Source organism: Ailuropoda melanoleuca, chromosome 4, assembly GCF_002007445.2.
Source record: "Ailuropoda melanoleuca isolate Jingjing chromosome 4, ASM200744v2, whole genome shotgun sequence".
Lineage (NCBI taxonomy): Eukaryota > Metazoa > Chordata > Mammalia > Carnivora > Ursidae > Ailuropoda > Ailuropoda melanoleuca.
In genome coordinates, this window is record NC_048221.1 from 4,223,945 (window position 1) to 4,244,748 (window position 20,804).

General features: G+C 51.2%; 1 protein-coding gene across 8 annotated transcripts in view; it reads right to left on the reverse strand.

The window, feature by feature from the left end:
- RANBP3 (RAN binding protein 3) overlaps positions 1-18,497 on the reverse strand; it is a 53,986-nt gene extending 35,489 nt beyond the window's left edge. For 4 of the 8 annotated variants that reach the window (XM_019793280.2, XM_034657599.1, XM_034657598.1 and 1 more), the window contains exon 1: positions 18,364-18,496. In XM_019793280.2, coding sequence (XP_019648839.2) covers positions 18,364-18,385 — 22 coding nt within the window. In that variant the 5' untranslated portion in view covers positions 18,386-18,496. Of the gene's footprint in view, positions 1-18,363 lie in introns of all 8 variants that reach the window. The other 4 variants (XM_034657604.1, XM_034657603.1, XM_034657601.1 and 1 more) reach the window with 2 other exon arrangements.
- Positions 18,498-20,804: the final 2,307 nt, after the last annotated feature.

Genomic DNA, 20,804 nt, shown 5'->3' on the forward strand with positions numbered 1-20,804 from the left:
ACCTTCACCTGTGGGGAAGACCCAGATGCTGCCTGCCTCAAGTGCCTTGAGGTTGGGTGTGGTGGTTCTGGGTCCACGTGTGAATCCTATGCAGTGCGCCCGGGGCCCCCTTCAGCATGCAAAGTCCTGAAGCAGACAGTGGATGGGAAGCAAGGGGGATCATGAATTTGGGGAGCACTGCACCGCTGTGCTCTCATGGAGCCCTCAGTCCCGGGAAGCCAAGATTACCAGGAACCTGCACTTACACACAGCTTTACCCAGCAGGCCTGCTCCGTGGGAGGGGAGAGGATCTTTGGTTCGTGAGCGTGCTTGTGTGGGGAGCTTGTCAGAGCGGCTAGTCTAGAGTCAGGGAAATGTCCCTGAGAAGAGGCGGCTGCTGAAGTCCAAAGACAAGAGCCGGGAAGGGAGTGGCAGGTGTGAAAATACAGTAAAAGTGACAGGGAGCCTGGGGGCAGATGACTGCCATGCTAAGGATTCCGGGAAGTGCTGTAAAAAGAGCTGGGTTCAGGTTCAAAGAGAGAACAGTCTGGGGAAGGGCGCAATACGGGCAGACCAGTTAGGAGGGAATGGTGAGCACCCACAATAAAGTCAGGGAGGGGAGGAGGTCTGAGGAGAAAGAGGGACAAGACTGAAACAATCAAAAGGACACGGTGCCGCTCCCATCCCATCAGATTCCCACTCCTTGGAGAAGCAGAACGCATGCAGCAGCCCACCGACGGCGGCCATTCCCTCCGCGGTGCACACGGAAGCCAAGCAGCACCCGAGTCCCTGAGTCTGATTCACTGCAACAGGCCTCGCCACGCACAACCCACAGCGAACACTGGGGTGAACGACCCGTAGGAGACCAAAGTACTACAAGGGAGGACGGTGGGGGGACGGAAGGGTCGCCGATGAGGCCTCCGTGATTCCCTAAGCAGCCCTCTCCCAGCACAGGGGCTGGTGCTGCTTGACAAACCCAGATGGAAGAGGGAATGAAAGTGCCTGGGCCAGACAGGAAGTGACAGCAAAGGAATGCCGGAGGCACTCTGGGCAGCAGCGGCTGATCCACCATTCCTACCGCAGGGAATCCCAGAGAGCTTCTGGCCCTGCCCTTCACCCCCAAGCACAGTAGCCAGGGCTGCAGATCCAGGCCTGAGTCTCACTTCTGTGTTCGACTCCCAGCCAGCTGCGAAGAGTGAAGGCACACGGGAAGGAGCTGGGAGTCTGGGCCAGCCCCTCATTTCTTTAAGGAACCACCCCTCCTTCGCCCCTGGCTCTAGGTCCGAGGAGGAGAGTACTTCGTACTCCTGCCCCAGAGGACACCATGCCATGTGACTAAGGCCAGGCCACTGACAGTGAATGAGACTTGGGTCTAGGAATTTTGTTGGAGCTACTGGGAAGGGGGTGCTCTGTTTCTGCTGGGGCTGCAGGGCTGGTAGGAGGTAACTCTGGGGTTGAGAGCAGTCTCACGTCACCAAAAGGGACCTTGGACCAGAGTGGGAAGCAGAGCTGCAGATGAGGGAGGCAACTGAATCCTGGAGACACTGCTAGAAGCCTGGGTCCAGCCCAGCTCAAAGCTAACCCCACCCCCACTGACTGTTCAGTTAAGCCAACAAATGCTGATTTTTGCTTAAGCCTGTCTTAACTGTTTCTGTCCTTTCTCCAACAACCTCCAGCCTGAGAGGTGAGGCCTAGCCACTGCAGACTTAATTAAACACACACTATACTCTATAGAAGAGAACTTGCCTGGCCTCACAGTGAAGCAGAGACACTTTCTCTCACAGGAGGTACCACCACCAGATACACTCAGTATTTATAGGTTTATCTCTGTCTCCCCTACTAGGACATCAACTCCATGAGATCGGAGAGCACCTTGTTCCCCTGGCTGCCCTGTGGTCTAAGAACAGTACTTGGCATTGATAAATACTGGACGGAAGGAGGAGTAAGGGCAAGGGGGTACTGGAGAAATGGATGGAAGGCCACTAAGGAAGGGCAAGAACGGAGGGAGAACCGTTTGGATGTAGGGGAAGAGCTCTCTTGTGTCGGCTGATCTGCAGGCACCCAGAAGGGGCTGCAGCGATTTGCACAAACGTGAGAGGCCCGGGCTGCCTCTGGGTCCCTGGGGCAGGACAAAGCCACAGGGCAGGGTCCAAGCAGGAGCTGGGAGAGTCCCGTCTGCTGGAGGAACAGCGGCACTGCGAGTGGGCTTGGTGCTCAGCTGTGGGCAGAGCGAGGCCACAGGAGAGACGTGGGGTCTGAGCTCTGAAAGCAGCTTCCTGAAGAACTGGAAACCTGGGTGAGACCCACGCAGTGACTCCCTCACTAACTCCTGGCTGTAGGCCACCACTGCTGTAGTTAAGACCTTCCTTTCTCCACCTCTGCTCTTGTTCCCTTCAGTCCAGCCTCCGCAGAGCAGCCAGAACCACTGGTGTGAGGCGCACACTTAAAACTCAGCACCGCCCTCCCCGACTGGGGTTGGAGCTCCCTCCAACAGGCCACCCCGGCCTGACCCCTACGGTGCCACTGAAGGGCCTGCGGCCCCCTGCATGCCCTGTGCTTCTGTCATACTTCTGGCCTTCTGCCCGGAACACGTTCTCACCTTCTCTTCCGGGGCCAACACTCATTCAGGTATGGGCACGCCGTATCCTTCAGGAAGCTCCCAGTTTGAGCTACGCACCTGCCCCCTGTGCCCCCAGGGATGCTCTTGGCTTCTACTGCGCCCCGGGTCACACCGAGGCTACCTGTCAGGGAGGCTGACAGACCGTGGATCCGGCATCCCAAACAGCTCCGTGCCCCAGCCCAGCAGCCAGTGCGCACCAAGAAGAGCCATCCAATAACTGTTCGGACTGAACCCGCTCTGCAGTCTTCACACACGTCACACTAGCTGCTGTGTGCTCACACACATATTTACTAAGCCCTCATTCTATGCAAGGCTCTACAGGAAAAATGGGGAACAGGAACCCGGGGGGAGAAAACTTAAGGGTCAAACACCTGATAAAAAGCAATGGGTGTGTCTGTGCACTTGGCCTGGAGCTTGTGGGGGGTTATGTGTTCACCTCCTCGCTGGCAGCATCTACCCCTGGATCGTGAGCCCCAGAAGAACAGGGGCCCTGTTACGTTGACTACGGTACCTTCAAAGTCGCACACGTAACAGATGCTTCACAGGGAGTCAGAGCTGATGAAATGTCGCTGGGACTGGTGAGCTCAGGACCCACCAGGACCCTCATGATGGATGGTTTGGGGGTCACGACAAACCCAACCACCACACTAACAAAAACGTAGCAATGAGCTTCCATCGCTCTCCACCAAAGACACAAAGCATCAGGGTCATAGAGATTTAATTTCCGCTGCGCTCCAGGAGGGCCGAAGTCCGTAAGTTGCAAATTAGCATGGACATTACAAAAGGACAAGTGGAGTGCAACCCCTTCTGAGAACTGCCCCACATTCGCCACAGCAGCCTTGCCTGTGTTCTCACCTGGCTCCCACCAAACTGCTTCTGGTTAGGTCACTGGACAAGCAGCCTTCGCTCAGCCAGCCGAAACCCAAGTTTGGGGAATGAACAGGGGACAGAGCAATGAGGCTTCTGTGGCCTGTGTGAACTCCCAGCCCAGCCTGTCTGTCACAAATGAAGGGAAAATTACCACCAGAGATTTCTAGGGAGACCCAGGCCACCGTGAAGACCTAAAACATTAGAATGTTAATGGAATGCCAACTATTTGATCCAGATTCTGTCAATCGGGTGTTTTGTCTTGTTCCTGTGAAATGCTCTTCGATTGAATGAGTTTGTGAAAAAGCAGCCCTCCTGGGGCACTGGCTCAAGACATCTGCATAGTAAGGGTTAAGAAAATCAACAATAAAGAAACAGATTTAACCAAATGTTCTCTGAAGTTATTTGGCTAGGGAACCCCTCTTTCCTCATCCCTTCCCTGACATGAGGCCTGAGAACTGTACTCTGTGGATGACCGTGGCCAACACTGATGTGTGAAGTGGGGTGGGATTCAGAGCCAAGTGGCCTCAAACTACAACCCTGCCCCTGGGTGGCATGTGGGAGGTGCTTTGCCCCCATCCCTGCTCTCCATGGCGCTGCACGCCAAGTCCAAGGTGGCTGCTGCTATATCCAAATCCTCCCTCACCCTCCTCTACATGCCCCTGCTCAGCTCACACACTCCAGACGACACCTAGCCCGAGCCCCGTGTGATCCCAGATGCTGATCAGGCCCCAGGTGGGAGAAGTCCCCCAACCCCCAGGCAAATTGCACGGGTGGGGACACTGGCCAGAAGCCGAAAGGAGTGAGCCCCCATGACATCTGGCCCACAGGTTCTGCTCTCCCTCCTGTCTCCTGCCACCCTCCGCCCCACCGTGAGGTACAAGTGCAAAATGGGACAGTCCAGCTGTAATCCCTAAGGACAGGGACTGTCCGGGTCTGGTCTTTGTGGTCCTGGTGATAACATGATAGGACGCCCAGTTGCAAAAAGCCTGCAGATTTCGGCTCTTGTTGCACACCTCTGCACGATGTCTGGAGTTTCTCCACACACACACACACACACACACACACTCCCTACCCATCTTCACGCAGGCCCTGCTTTTGGAGGCGCTGCTGACACAGCCTGACTGACAAGGCACTCTACTCCACCCAGCCCAGCCTGGGAACCACCCCCCAGCTGCGTATCTTGCCGAGTTCATAGATTCAATCATAATAATCATTCGGCAACTGTAACTTTCTGCAATTCCACACACCCCGGCACCCGCTGCATGCCAGGCCTCATGCTGGCCTCTCGGGTATGGTGGTGACATGGAGAGACATGTCCCCTGGCTGCCAAGAGCGGACATTAGTCTTTAGTTGAATGTTGCAACACAGGAGAAGCACAAAAGGGACTCAGAGAGCAGAGCAAGGGCATCCAACCTGGTGAGGCTGTGGAAAAGGAGTGGATCCAGGAAGGCTTCTCAAGGGAAGTGCCATCGAGGCAGAAGGACAGCAACATTTAGCTAGGTGACCAGGAATGGGGAATAATAAGGCAGCAGAAAGCAAGGTGCACCGAAGAACTCAAAGAAGGTCAAGGTGACACCTGCTGTGTGCCTGCTACTTTACTAATGCTTGAACATACCAGCTGACTCCAGACCCTCGAGGACAGACAGAAAACAGACCACTGGAGCCCAAGGCCACAGGAGCAGAGGGCATCCCCTCCCTTCGCTGGATCTGAGGTCCTCACAATTACACCTGCAAGGTCTAGTGTAGAAGGTCCTGGAAGATAAGCACCAATCACTCAGGCAGTCCCTTTCTTGATGAAATGAATTAAAGATGGCTCTGAAAAAGGCAGGGGTCCCCGATATGCAGGCTCCCTCCCTACCCCATGGACCACAGACCATTCCCCCTACCGGGCATGTAAGTCTCTAGGTAGAACCAGGGGACTCCAAGGAGGTAGGCCCTTCTTCTAAAGCAGAACTGAGCTGGGGCCCTGGGACATAGAGCAAGCCCTCAGATGCCTTGGGTTCAGGTGTGGGAAGTCCTAAAGAGACCTCACCCAAAGTAACGTCCATAATTTGGTGTATGACGTCTGTGTTGGGGAAGGTCCCACAAAATGCCTCCTCAAATAGTGGTGGCAAAACCTTAAAAAGAAAAGGACATATGTGTCTACCTCTGAGGCAGCAAGAATGGAGGAAGGAAAGGGGCACTGCAAGAATGTTTTACATGGAAGCCAGCGTAAGAAGAAGAACCCCTTGGGAGTCGGGAGGTGATGGCAGCTGCCCAGATGTGAGGACAGGAGGTGGAGTCCCTGCTGCCTGATGCAAGCAAGGGAAGGAGAGCACAGAGCTGGCCTGGACCCCAGCGGGGAACCCGGGATAGAACAGAATGCTTCTCAACCTCCAGGATAACAGAGATCTCGGGATCCCGGCTTTAGACCCCTCCCCCAGCCTGTGTAGTGTGACTGACAGCAAGGACATTCCCAAATGGGGTTTCCCCAAACCGCCGGATGGCTTCTTACACGGGCCAGCAGACAGCAAGTGTGTATTTATGGGCCGAGCAGGCACTCCATGCTTTATAGGCCTCATCTCCCTGACTCTTCACAATCACTTTTGTAGAGAGGTCATAACCAACGTCCTGATTTTACAGAAAAGGAAATGGGAGACTCAGAGGGGGCCAGGTCTCCGACTGCATCTGAGCTACACTGCCATCCAGGTAGAAGTGCCAGAGGGAGAACTTAAGACTCCGGTTTGCTTCCCTCCCTATTTTCTCCCCAGCTGGGCCTTGGAGCTAAGATACAGACACTCTTTTCTTCTGAGAAGTAACATCAGGAAGAAAGCAGCTGTCAGTTATCATTCCAGAAAAGCACAAAGGAAACCAGAGGGTGAACGATGAGTTTTGGGGTGGGCTTGAGGCTTTCAAGTCATGTGACCCTGCCTCAGAGAAGTGTGCAATTAGGCCAAGAGCGCATCCTTAAGATTGTCAAGAATGAAGACACATCCCAAGACGTGGACGCTCTACGGTAAAACAAGATGTGCTGTCTCCATCGTTCAAAGGTTTAACCACACAATGCCCTGCAGAACGTATTCAGAATCCAGGCTGAACACACACACATTCTCTCCATGCCGTGGAAGGAGTAAAGTACACTACGGGCAGACCTGCCCTGCAACAAGCGCGAACACTCCCAGTGGCCGCCTCCAACCTTTGTCTCCGAGGACTGTCCGTTAAACTAAACAGAAGAAACTATGTAGGCCCAGGAAAACACACAGAGAAGCGAATCTGGAATATCTTGGCCTGTTCTGTTTATTCCCCTCCTAAATGATGACTCAAACACCTGCCAGGAAACGGCCCCCATCTGGAAAGCCACTTGGAATTCTTGACCAAAATGTCAGCAAGGTACTTGTATAAAATGAGCTTTAATCCTGGGCTGATGTGTCTTAATCTTCTTATCTGTGCAAAAAATATGGAAAGCATCTTGGCAACACAAACAACAGTCTGTTAAGACCTGACAACTGCTTTAATCCTACAACACTTACTATCTCAACCCTTCAAGTCATTTCTTTTCTCAGGAATTATTATAAACAGTTCTGTGCAGCAACATAAAGGTGAATTTGTCATTATGTGTCAACTGTATTCGCAAACTAATTCTCTGGTAAAGAATGGAAGTGATCTCAAACATGCTGTTGCTAGGTGATGCCTCTCTTGATCTTAGTGTCCTGAATGCTCAGTGGCCACCCAGCCCAGCTGGTAGAGGGTGGTGAGCCCCTTAATTCCTTTTTCGGTACTCGAGTATGTTTTTCCCTAGGCAACCCTCAACTGGTCTCAGGGAGATTATAGGGGGCATGGTTTTGGAGATGATAGTATCTTTTATTTTATGCACTTCTTTCTGGAATGCTCTTCATCCTGTCATTACTTTCACCTACTGAAATCAAAGCCACTTTTCAATGCTCTACCTGCTGTGTCCTTATACTTCAAACAACAACGGGAGCAACAAGCAACTCACATTTGCTGAACGGTCTTTACTAGACCCAGCGGTAGGTGCTTTAGACACCCAGTCTCATTTAATGTCATCACATCCCTGTGACATACGTATTATTTATCAACTCTGATCTGTGAATCATGAAACGAGACGGAGAGGCCTCAGACAGACAGAAGTGCTTTGGCTGAAGTCACAAAGCTGGTAAGTGGCACAGCTGGGACCAGGACCCTAAGTCTGACTTCCGAGCTGGGTGCCTCAGGTCTCCTGAGGTCCCACTAAAGGCCAAGTTCCATTCTGCCTTCTTTACTTCTACACAAATCAGCCCTGCAATCGAACCCTCCTATCCTGGCCCCCCCCCCACTCACCCATACTATAAGCGGCTGTGACAGAACCTGTGCTTTGGGCACCTCTGTGTCTTGAATCCAAGAGAAACCCCACAAACTTGTTAAATAAATCCTACAAAGTCGGCAATTACACCTGAAACTAAGAAATTCAGGGAGCCAGCTTTGCAGCACTTTTCTGTTCTGGCACTAGGTGGCGCGACATGGACAGAGCAGAGAGGTAAAATCAAAGAAGCTGAAGACTGGGGGAAAGTTCCAGGAAAAACAACGGAAATCCCCCCACAGGAAGGAAATCTAAGGACCACAGAAATTCTGCTGAGGCAGCAGAGCAAGACTGATGAAACGCGGGCTCTAGTTTTTGTAGGCATTCAAACTGGCCTCGAGCACTTATGGCTGGAATCCTGGCCGACTCAATGGACCTTCCCTGTTCCCTGACAGTCCAACAGGGATGGTGCTACACCCCAGGCAGTTGTAGGGAGGATTAAATGAAATGGTGCACACACAGTGTTTGGGAAGTGGCTAGCACGCAGTAGGAATTCCACTCGGGCGTTATCATTATTGTAATTCTACCCGAAAGACTGCAAGAACACTGATGGCACCTTAAAGCATCAGTCTTGGACTCAAAAGACTATGACAGATCCCTCAGAATCTGGCCCCACCTAAAGCCGCCCAGGCGCCAGGACAACTCACATGCTCAGCTGCTCAGAGTCCCTCACGCCCCGAGCTGGTGGGAGGCCAAAAGCGAAGCCCTGCTTGCAGCCGCACGACTTACTGAGCACCTACCATGTGCCAGGCACGGTGTCTGGCACTGGAGATGGGATGAAAGACAGACAGGGAGAGGTGCTCGAAGGAAGAGAAAGCAGGGTGGTGGGAAAGCGCACAGGGAGAAGGGCGTTATAGGGTGAGTGGCTGGGTATGGCCGCCCTAAGGTGTCATCTGAACCTCAGACATAAAGGAGTAAGGGAGGTGAAGGCAGAGTATACCGTGAGACAAGAATCCCAAGTACAAAAGTCCTATGGACAGCAAGAACCTAGAGGCTTATGTGGGGGAAAGCAGGAGGTGAAGCTGGGGAGGGGGCCATGGTGAGGCGTCTGGATTTATCCAGTTTTAAGGGAGGCCAGAGGAGGAGTCCAAGCAGGGGAGTGATATGACCTGGTTCATATTTTTAAAGGGTCACACTGGCAGTGGTCCTTACATAGTTCTTCCCGTTTTTGCATGTGAGTAAAGTCTGGTAATAAAATAAGTGCTGGGTGGTGAGGAGGACAGGTCTCACAGAGGCAGCACATGTGAGGGGACCAGGGAACAGCCTTCAGGAGTCATCGAGGTGACAAGGGGTGGTGACAATGGCAACCTGGGCTAGTCCCAGGCCTTGGAGTCAGGGCAAAGCGGGTATTTTGGCAGATTTTGGAGACAGAGCCTGCAGGAGCCTCAGCAGTGGGAAGACTGAGGGGATCTTAATGGGGCCGTGAAAGTCTGTCTTGCTCTCTCAGGGGCAGATGTGGTCAGCTAAAACAAGTCCCACTTGTCTGGCAATAAAAGCACAAAACACAGCAGCTTCCAATGGTGCTGATAATGACTGATGCAAGCCCTGGACTCTCAGACCCCCAGCGGCCACCACCATCAATGCTACAAGACATCCTTTCCCTTCTGAGTAAAAGGTAGCCTGTTTCCTCACACTCCAGACCTGAGAAGGCCAAACTCTCAAGAACCGTGTGCCCCCCTCCCGCTCTGCTATTACGAATGTGACACAGACATTCATTCTGGGTCAGCAAATTCCCGGGATTCTGTGGGGCAAACCTGGGGGAGAGTAACTAAAGTACTTTACACTTACTGAAGAAAGCAAGGCCTGCCTTCTAAACACGTGCACGGAGGAAATACTACTGTCTCTGCAAACACCTATTTCTCTTTGACAGTGACAGCCAGGTATAGGGCCCCACACGGGTCACTCTTCCGGAGAAGAACAAGTGCCTATGCAGTCACTGAAAGGATGAGCATGGGCTCCCAGACTCTATGGCTGGAAGCAGGTGCACGGTACCAGGTGACTTTTCCTGGTTATGTGGCCTTTGGCTTCAGCCCCTGTAACATGGAATGGCCAGACCCAGAGCTTCTCTGAAGGTCCTTAACACTGAACCTGAGACAGTGCTGAAGGTCATGGAAAACACTGTTCCTCCATCACAGGGATAGGAAGTCCACGATGCCTCCTTATCTGCCAAGAAGCCACCATGGAAACAGGAGGCTAGGAGGGCGAGCCCTAAATTCCAGTTGGCAAAGAACCTATTCCTGGATGGTTTTACTTAATCTCATAACCCAGTGCTTCTCCCCCAGGGGTGATTTTGACTCTTGGGGACACTAGGCAATGTCTGGAGATATTTTTGGTTATCACGATGTGGGGGAACTGCTAATGGCACGTAGTGGATGGAGACGAGAGACGCTGATCAACGTCCTACGGTGCACAGGAGGGTCCCCAAACCAACCCCAGACGTTAATGATGCTGCACGTGAGAAACGTTGCATTAGTTACTTGGAAAACGACTGAGTTAGATCCCTAACGCACATTATACACCAAAATAAGTTCCCAGTGGGTCAGTACAAACTGGGGTGACCCCCTAGCTTCTATGTCACCTCTTCTCCCCCTCCCCACACTTTGTGTATTTAAATGAGTGCAGCGTCCTAGGACCATAGCAGGTCAGATGATTAGGGAATATAGTCTCTTGGAGGTCCATGGACTCCCCTAACCCAGGGATTCTTAAATTCAGGCAATTCTGCCCCTGAGGAGACATCTGGCAATGTCTGGAGACATTTTTCCTTGTCATGACTGGGGAAGGAGGGTGCCACCAGTATCCTGTGGGTGGAGGCCAGGGATGCCACTAAACACCCTACCATGCACAGGACAGCCCTCAGCAGCCCCACCGTCAATAATGCTGAGGTGGAGAAACACAGCTATAAGCCAAAAGGAGCTTTTTCTCCACCCAGACATCCAATCAGAGAGTAACATCCACTAGTAACTGACAGTATATCCGCACGTGCCAGTGCGTCAATTACCTGACAAACGTTCTCTCGGGACGATGACCTCAGACGTGATTAGCGTCATCCCCATTCTACAGATGGAGGAACAGAGGACAAACATCCTGCCCAGGATCCTGGGCGAGTATGTGGCAGAGGTAAACCACAAACCAAGGACAGTCAATCCAGGCATTTCCAACTGTGCCATGAGTAGAACCGGAGCCTGCCAGTCAGTTCCAGGTTAAAATTCCCCCAGGCTGGAGAGATGGGGGAGAAACCCGTGCCGATCTCACGACAGGATCCACTCGGGCTCTCTACAATGGGACTCCACTATCACGTGCCAGCAGCTCTCAAACTGCTTGGTCTCGAGACCGCTTTCCACACTTCTGAATTATTGAGGATCTCCAAGAGCTTTTGTAACTATTGGCTACAACTGTTGATATTTACCAAGTTAGAAATTAAGACTAAGAAAATACCAAAATGTTAACTTACTTAGGATAATAATGGCTAAGGCTTAGCTAAACAATAAATTTTATGAAAAATAACTTTCTAAAAAAAATTCGTGAGAAAAGCGGCATTATTTTGCACTTTGACAAATCTCTTTAATATCTGGCTTTAGAGAAGACAGCCAGAGCTGCTTATCTGCTTCTGCAGTCCATCTGTTGCTACATCACACTACTATAACCTTTGGATAAACTCCGTCCATTCACAAGAGAATGGGAGTGAAAAGGGCAAACAATGTCTTTGTACTGTTATGAAAACAGTTTTAAACTTGCAGTCCTCTTGAAAAGGTCTTGGGGACTCCCAGGGCCCCTGGACCACCTTGGAGAATTGCTGCCACTTGCTGCTCTCTGAGTACCAGCATTCGGAGGAGAGTGAATCTTGAATTCACTACAGACCGTCAAAAGCTTTACGCTGAGGTTCTCTGCTAACGTGCAGAGACAGCTGCGTCTAAGAAGTGGTACAATAGGGCTGAAACCCAAATGCCAACCAAGGTCAGGCAGGCACCGGAAAAGAAGTAAGTGGGCCAGGTCCCAAACTACTCAGTGGGGACTGTGGTGTCCTGGAAGGCACACAATCTATCTTTTTATTTTATTTTGCGCATTCCAAGTCTTTTTATTTATTTGCAGACGTATCTTACATATTTGTGATCAGTGTGTCTAAGATTTTCATCTAATATTCTCTCCTATGCATTTCATGTGTTTGCTGTATCTTCAACATTATAATTTTGGGCACACAGTCTATCCTAAGGGCAGCAGCTGCCCCTCAGTCTTGGTGACTTGTTACTGCACAAGACCACTGGAAGAGGCTGGTTCCTGTTTTTCAAGAGAAATCAGAAACCTAAATTATTTTTCTCCCTGAAATCTCAGAATTCTTAAGTGTTGGTTCTTAATTAAAAACAAGCAAAAATCCCTAAATGGGCCAAATTAAACACGTCTGTTTGCACCTGAAGCAAGTTTTCAACTTCTGCCTGTGGTTTTTGACTCTGGCTTCGTGTCGTAAAACATCTGTGGAGCTTTTTAAAACTATAGACACTCGGCACCTCCTGCCACCATCGCTGATGGGATGGCCCAGGCGTCACTTTTTATTTTCCTCCAGGCTCCTTAAACAAGTACGGAATACACTCAGGGCTGAGACTCCTGGCAAGTACTAGGCAATAGCACCGAGTGTCAAGATTGCCAAGGATGAAGCAAACTGTGGACAGGCAGGGGTGCTTTTCTCTGAGGCCCTATGCTATACGGTTTTCTACCAAGTAGTACAAGGTCACACGGACCACAGACAAGACTCCACAGGACCCAGGAAGGATAATGTGCATAGGTGGCAAAAACAAATTCCCTTCAAACAGAACAAAGAACTCCTGCTGTTTGCTGCCACCTCCATCAGCGCCACTAGATCCTGAATAGATAATGCCGCAAACCCACCTGCCCCCAGATTGCTTCAAAGTACCATGGAGAGCTACCAAGGCTGGGCCAAGTTCACACCAGCCACCTCTGCTGCCTGCCTTTCTCAGGGTTTTCGTAACAGAAGGCCTTTCTCAGATCCCCCAAATGGTCCTCATCTCCCACTCTACCATGGCCTATTCTCTGTGCCTGAACTCACTAACTAAGCCAGAGCTGAACTGGTACCTAAAATGCCCCCTTTGCCACTACCACACACTGTCACTCTTCCAAATGCCATCTGAGCTCCCCTGTTCTAACCTCAGTTCGTTTCTACTGCTTCCACTCACTCAAACTTCTCCACAGTATAAACACACCAGATCCCGACTAGCCCTGACACCCAATGAATGTACGATGGTAACAGGACTGCTGGGGTAATCCCATTTTCCAGTTAACTGAGAGGCAGGCTGAAGACATGGGTCAAAAGTTTTGCAGAACTATGACCTTCTTGGTCTATACAATGGAACCAAAACTTAAGTGTTCTTCAAAATGTATAAAGATTCTGTAGCCTTGGAGGTAGCATGACACCACTCAGCTACCAGCAGGCCCATCTGCTACAGATGTAAGAGGTGCCACAGAGTCACATGCGCACATGCTGACCTCTGAAAAAATCCCAGAGTTAATGTTTATCATAACTTCACGACAAATTTTAAAACAGTTGTCTCTCACTCATCCTAAAAATTAAGTTTATGACAGGGGATGGTGAGAATTTACGGATCTGAAGATTCCAACCAATTCACTTGTATCTCATTCTCTCAGGCGTTAAGTTTTAAGTCAACAAGTAAGGTGAAAACTAAGAAAAGCCAAACCACCCATGAAAATCTCTAGAGTGACACTTGGTCAGGCTAGAGCAACTCTGTGCCTCCCCCCCACCCCCAGACACTGGGCAATGTCTGCAGACATTCTTGGTTGCCATGACTGGGGGAGGGAAGAGGGTGCTGTCGGCACCCAGTGGGAAGAGATCAGAGAAGCTGATCAACATCCTACAAGGCACAGGGCAGTACACATGCTGAAGAATTACCTGGCCACAAACGTCTACAGTGTCGAGGCTGAGAACCCTGGGCTAAGTGATCACGTGGAAGGCAAGACAGAACCCAGGAGGGCTGACAGCTCAGCTCCAGCTGGCCTCCCATCACGGCTCACCGCAGGGCCATCTCATCACTGGGCTGGATTCACTCGCACTATGCACACTCATTTCTTGCTCTCTCTCTCTCTCTCTGCTGAACACTTAACGCCAAACCAGTCCACAATGAGTCCACTGTAGTCAAAAATAGCTACCATTTACTGACTGTTTATTACTGTATGTGTGCAGATAGGTATTAAATAATTCATATGCATTAATTCATCCAGTGCTCACAGCAGCCATGAAATACCCATGATTATCATGATTCTCATTTTACTGGTGAGGAAAGTGAAGCTCAAAGGGGTTAAGAAATTTGTTCAAAGTCACTCAGAGAGTACACAGCAGAGTCAAAACACAAACCCAGTTCTCTGCATGGCAAAGCCTGTGCCCTGCCATTACTTTATACCAGTGGGTCTTACGCCGGGGGGTGGTTCTCCTCACCCCTTGCTCCAGGAGATCCTGCAATGTCTGAGGACATTTTTAGTTGTCACGACCCCTGGGGTAGGGGTGCAGGGGAGGGTGTGTGCTACTGGCATACGCTGGGTAGAGTCAGGGACAGTGCTATGTTGCTAACATTGTACAATGCATAGGACAGCCCTCACAACAGAATTATCTGGCTCAAAATGTCAGTAGGGCCAAAGTTGAGAACGCTGCTTTATACCATGTCCACAGACCAGCAAGGATTCATATGTATGTGGTATCTTTAAACACTGGGATCTGGAATCTAAGATACCCTATAGCTCAAATACACTTTACTCACCCCTTGCCCATTCTTTACCTCTTCCAGACACAAAACTCTGCATTCAAATCCTGACATCCATTTATGATGCAGAGTAACTTCAGGGATAGGATGATTAATGAGTTTGGGATATATCAATAGCAAAACGCCAAGCAGAAGAGAATATCCCTGGACACAAGTGTAAAACACACACACACACACGCGTGTGCTCTCTCTCTCCCTCCCTCCTAGGAGAGCAGCATTCCAACTGGACTTTAAAAGTAACAGACTATAGGAGTACCAAGAAAGGGCTGTGGGAGTTGCTGTCACCATCCCCGAAGAGATCACCATGGCAACGAAGGCCAACAAGATGCTGTATTAGATACACAATTGGAAACGTTTCTTTGTGAACAAGCACAGCACACCTAACCTGCACTACTCAAGCCAATGGTTCTCAACCCTGGCTGCACATCTGAATCACCCATGCTGCTTTCTCACTATAGATGCCCAGGGCCCACTTGACATCTCACAGAATTGGAATGGGTGTGTGTGGGGATTGAGCCTTTGTGGTTTTAAGAAAGCTCCCCCAGTGATTCTGATGCCCAGCCCAGGTGCAGTCATTGCCTCAGGCTCAGAGAGAGGTGGCAATGGCCCAGGGAAAAGACACAGAAGGGTTGGGTGTGAAGATGGACCAGCTTGGAATACCACTCTGGAAAAACAGAAGCTAAGAGGGCATTTGACTACAGCTTAAACAGCAGGAGGAAAAGCACACATATGAGGCAGTCCCTAAAGCTTCAAAAATGCATAGGCAAGAAAGTCCTAGTTTACATAGCAGATAATAAATTAAACATCTCAGCAGGCTGTAAAAGCCAAAAAGCCACTTAAGATTTATGTCCTGAGGACAACTATGCCAGAACTAGTGTCAGAGGCAAAGTACTGAGTGCGTGTGGTGTTTATTAAGTAAAAACTTTAAGTATAAAGCATTCCATTTCTCTATTTTATACTTACCATTCAATTAAGCAATCAAAGGCTCACGTGTCAGCCCACATGCTAGAAATGGTATCCCTGGAAAACAGGAACCCTAATTTCCCCTTTGTGCTCAAAAGTATACCTCACAATAAGGGTCCTCAGTGATGAATTCATTCATTCCTTCAACAAACATTTCTTGGATACCTACTCTGTGCCAGGCACTGCTCTAGATGTAGGGAATCCATCAGTGATCGTGACAGAAGGAAATCCTTGCCCTCCTGGAGCTTATATTCTAGAGGGGTAGTCAAACAAACAAGTAAACTTCGCATGTCAGATGATGATATGTGCAGGGGAGTAAAATAAAGCAGGATAAAGAGGATAGGGAATGTGGATCCAATTTAAAATTGGTGGCCAGAGAAGTTCTCCATAATAATGTTTGAGTAAAAAGCTGAAGGAGGTGAAGGAGTGAGCCATAGGGATATCCGCGGGAAGACTGCTTCAGGCAGGGGACCTGGAAGGTCCAAAGGCATAAAGGAGGGAGTGCAGAGTTCATTCAAGGGACGCTGAGGAAACCAGAGTGGTTCAAGCAGAGAAAGTCAGGGAGAGAGTGATTCAACGGGAGGAAAGGGAGGTATAAGGGGGCCACTCTAGCTTCTGGGCTGAGATGTTAGATGGGTTAAGATGGGAGAGAGGCCCAAGTGGTGGAAACCAGTGTTAGTGATGAGAAGGGGTCACCTTCTGGGAATATTTTAAGGTAGAACTGACAGTACTTGCCGTGCATATGAGAGAGAGAGGAGTTAAGGGTGACCTCAAGGTGTTCGGCCTAGGCAATTCAAAGAATGAACTTGCCATTTACTACAAATGGGAGGAAGACTGTGGGGTGGGCAGGTGTTGGGGGCAAAGATGGGGATCTTGTTTGATGTGCCCATGAGACATTTAAATGCAGACGTGAACTATGATGTTGGATATGTTGAGTCTTGAGTTTGTGAAAATTAATAATGGGAAAAACCTCACTAAAACAGACTTGAGGGGCTAGAAAGGGAGGTCAAAAGGGGTTGACTTACGATGGAATAGAAATTAGGGGCAGAACTGTCAGTTACAGTCCCCAACAGAAGAAACATCAACAGGAAAGAAAGATCAATTACAGGCCCTAACAGAAGCAGTACATTGAATCTTCTGTAAGAAATCAACTACCCCTGTAACTTAGCCAATGAGAAACTGTCATCACCCTGAACTGTTGCTTTTCTCTAACAGACTTCCGATTCAAAACAAGTTCTCGAAACTTTCCCCTTCTCCCTAAAATAATGCTCCTGTCCTTCATTGTGAGAATTGCCTATGGTTTTGTCAGTGCTTGCCTGTCTTAAACTGCGACTCTCTGTTGCTCCTGAATAAGCCCATCTTGCTAGTAAAATAGCTGACAGTATTATTTTTAAGATCAGCAAGTTCAAGAAACTGAATGGGCCAAATCTGTGAATACACACAGTATGTCATATTGATTTTCACTTATCCACTCCCTCTGCTGCCTTTAACTGGATCTTACAAACTGGAATGCCTCAATCCTGGTGGGCTCCTCTGTCTTGTAAAAGAGGTACAGCACAAAATGGCAGGGGGTGTGGGTGTGTGTATTGGGGGACTGGGCTCTGAAGCCAGACTACCTCATTCACACATCTCTGCTGCTCATGAGCTGTATGACCTGCCTCGGACAAGACTTAACCGCTCTAACTCGGTTTCCTCACCAAGAGAACAGGCTAACAGTACCTACTTCACCCAGCTTTTGTAAGGAGTATTACAAGGCAACAGGATTCAAGACTGAACGGTACACCGTAACTACCCCCAAACGCTCGGCCAGGGTGACCAGTTATTATTTCATTCATGCATTCTTAGAGTTCAGTATGGAAACCTCAGGACACCTCCCGGTAGCAGGGAGCATGGTATGGGGGAAGAGGGCCGGGCAGGTAGACAGCTTGCCAGAACTACAGCTGTGCACCTAGAAACGGAGGGAGCTAAAAATAGGCCTCGGAAGTCCTGAGGCTACCGAATATATCAACACCACTATTGATTTAAGCAGACATCAGCTTATGGAGTGCTTTCTCAAGAGGATTTGGAACGGTAACCTTGTCAAAAACACTCGGGTGGGATGTCAGCGCTCCAGAGAGGAGGGAGCTCTGTCTCTCTCCCTCTCTGGAAGCGCAGCGGAAAAGGGCCAAAAAGTAGCCCAGGGCTTTCAGCGGCCAGACCTGAATGGAGGGAGACCAGGCGCGGCTCTCAGGTCGCCACTAAGGATCTGGGGGAACTGGCGGGAACTGGGGGCCGAGTCCGGGGGGGTGGGGAACAGACCAGGTGTCCTCCATCCTCGGCACCGAGTGGGCCCGCGTAGGATGAGAACCCCACAGGATTCGGGAGTGGGCTTGCTCGGCGCCAGGCGGGGGAAAGGGGCAAGCCCGGTCCCCAGGAACGTGGGGGAGCGGGAGGGAGCGTGGCGCGCTGGACGACGACCAGGCCCGGAGGTCTATTTACATCTGAGGCCAAGGCACTGAGGCCGCACCTCCCGTCCCCTTCAAGCCCCGACCTGGCCCGGGGAGCAGAAGGGCCTCAGAGCCATGGTTCCATTGGCCTCCCAGGCCCTCTGGCCGAACGGTGGCAGGGCCGAGACTGCCGGGAGTGATGGGCCGGGCCGGTGAGCCCGGCCTGAGGGGACGCAATGGGGGGCGGCTGTGGGGCCCGATGGGCCGCTATTCCGGAGCACACGGTCCCCCGCCGTCCGGGGTGTTCACCCCTCGGGCTTGTAGCCCCTCGGCCTCCCGCCGCCCGTTCCCGGGCCGCCAGCTGGCCCCCGACGGCGCCTCCCCTACCTTCGTTCGCCAGGTCCGCCATTTTACTTCCTTAAGGCCTCCCACAAGGCCCCGCGCCGGCCCGGGCTCGCCTGCTTTCTGCCAGAAACTCACGCGCGTGCGCACTTCGTGAGCTGACTCCGAGCGAGGCCAGCAGCTCGCGCCTGCGCACTGAGACGGGCGCGGAGTCGCGCTCCGGCTGGCTGTCCCGGCCCGGCCACACTCCCAGCATGCGCCTGCGCACTAACTGCCCCCCTCCCCCGCCTCCTTTTCCCGCCGACCAAGGGGGCGTGGGCAGGGCAGGGCGCATGCGTAGTGAGCCTCGCGCGCGTCGGCCGCGGCGCGGGAACGAACGTTCTGTGAGGCGGCGCGGAGGGGCTGGGTTTCGACGCTCCGGCTTTCTACGCGTTTTCCAGGAGTTCCTTGCGGTGGGATCGTGAGCCGCCGAGGGAGCCGCGACTGAGGCCTTCCCCGAGGTGAATCTCTGGATTTGTTGGGGGGGGGCGGGGGACTGTCCACGTGCGCAGGCCTGACAGGAGGCCTTCGGGGCGCTCTGTCACGTGCGGCCTCAGTTTCCCCTTCCGAAGGCCCAGTTATTCAGGCTCGTGTTTTCCTCAGGCCACGTGGGACGGTGGGGGAAGTTGGGGAGGGGTCAGAGGTCGGAGAGCGCGGTCAGGAGGAGGGATCAGTCGTGGGGGGGCCCGCTGTGGGCTGGGGGACCACGGGGATGGGAGCCCTGGGACGGCGCCTGGCGCGGGGCGGGGCTTCGAGCGTCTCGGTCCGAGAGTTGGGCAGGGGCGGCCCGCGGGCCGGTTGAAGGTGTCCGGCCCGCCCGCGCCTCCTCGCCTCCTCGCTCACCTGCCGGGAGTCTGTGGGAACGCATTCCTGGCTCTGCTTTGTCGCTGGGACGCAGGCCAGCCTCGCCTCTCTCCAGGGGAGGCCGCGCCGCCTCCGGGGGGGTGGCTCCGCGCTCGGGTCGCGCACAGCGCCAGGCAGAGGAGTCTTTAAACAATATAAACTGAATCAAGGGCCCATCTTTCCTCGGCGCGTCCAGAGAGCTTTCTCCTGGATCTGGAGTAAATTCTAAACCTCTCGTTAAGCCTCACGAAGCTCCCTATACTTTGCTCTCATGCTCCCCTCTTGCTCAGTGCAGTGTAGCCACATGGGTCTTTCAGGCCTTGAAGCATGCCGAACTCCTTCCAGCCGTCGGGTCTTTGCACCTGCTGAGCCCTCTGCCGGGCCTTTGTGTCCCGAGTCTAATCCGGTGAGTCCCAGCTCCACTCCTTTTCCATTGTGATCTAGACAAGGAGGTCCTGTTGGCCGCATCTGGCCTGTGAGCTAAGAAAGGTTTTACACTTTCAATTGTTGGAAAAAGTCAGAAGAAGAATTATCTCACAACGTGATAATCGGATGAAATTTAAATTTCAGTGTTCATAAATAAAATTTTATTTGAAAATAGTTACACTACATATTGTTTGTGGCTGCTTTTCAAGCTGGAGCAGCAGTGCTGACTCCTTTTTAATGGAGACTGGCCAAGAAAACTTAAAATATTTGACATTTGGAGGCGCCTGGGTGGCTCAGTGGGTTAAGCGTCTGCCTCAGGTCATGATCCCAGGGGTCTGGGGTGGAGGCCCCCTCCGGCTACCTGCTCTGCAGGAAGTCTGCTTCTCCCTCTGCCTTTCCCCTCACTGTGTTTTCTCTCTCTCTCTTCCCCCCAAGTAAATAAATAAAAATCTTAAAAAAAAAATATTTGCCATTTGGGTCTTTACAGAAAAAGTTTGACAATCCCTAATCTACATGGTTGCCCTGTATGCATCTCTACGACCTATGGGGGCATGACAAATGTTTAACAACTGCTTCTCTGGGGGAGAATGTGTGTGTCAGTATGTGTGTATGTATGTGTATTTATATGTGTGCTTGTTTGGTATAGTTTATTGTAAATTTTGTTTATATTTTCCTATCACTTTCTTAAGGCTATAACATAATTAATAAAACAATGAAATGAACCCTGGTTTGTAGTGCTGATTTTCTTGGTGTAAATTCTTCAACCATGGCTGATTTCAGTCTGCTAATGTGAACATCAGTAACTGCAGAGCTAGGAAGGGATGCTCAGAACACACTATATTTGTTCCTAGAGCTTGCTATTTTTTCAGTGTGGTCCCCAAAGCAGCAACATCAGCATCACCTGGAAGCTTCTTAGAAATATTGGGATGCCTGTGTGGCTCAGTTCTTTGGATGTCTGCTTTCAGCTCGGGTCATGATCCCATGGTCCTGGGATGGAGTCCCACATCAAGACTCCTTGCTCAGCGGGAGTCTGCTTCTCCCCCTGCTGGTGCACGCGCGCTCTCTCTCTCTCTCTCGTGACAAATGAATAAATAAAATCTTAAAAAAGAAAAAAAAGAAATACAGAATCCCAGGTCCTAAACCAGACCTTAATCAGAATCCACATTTTAACAGGATAC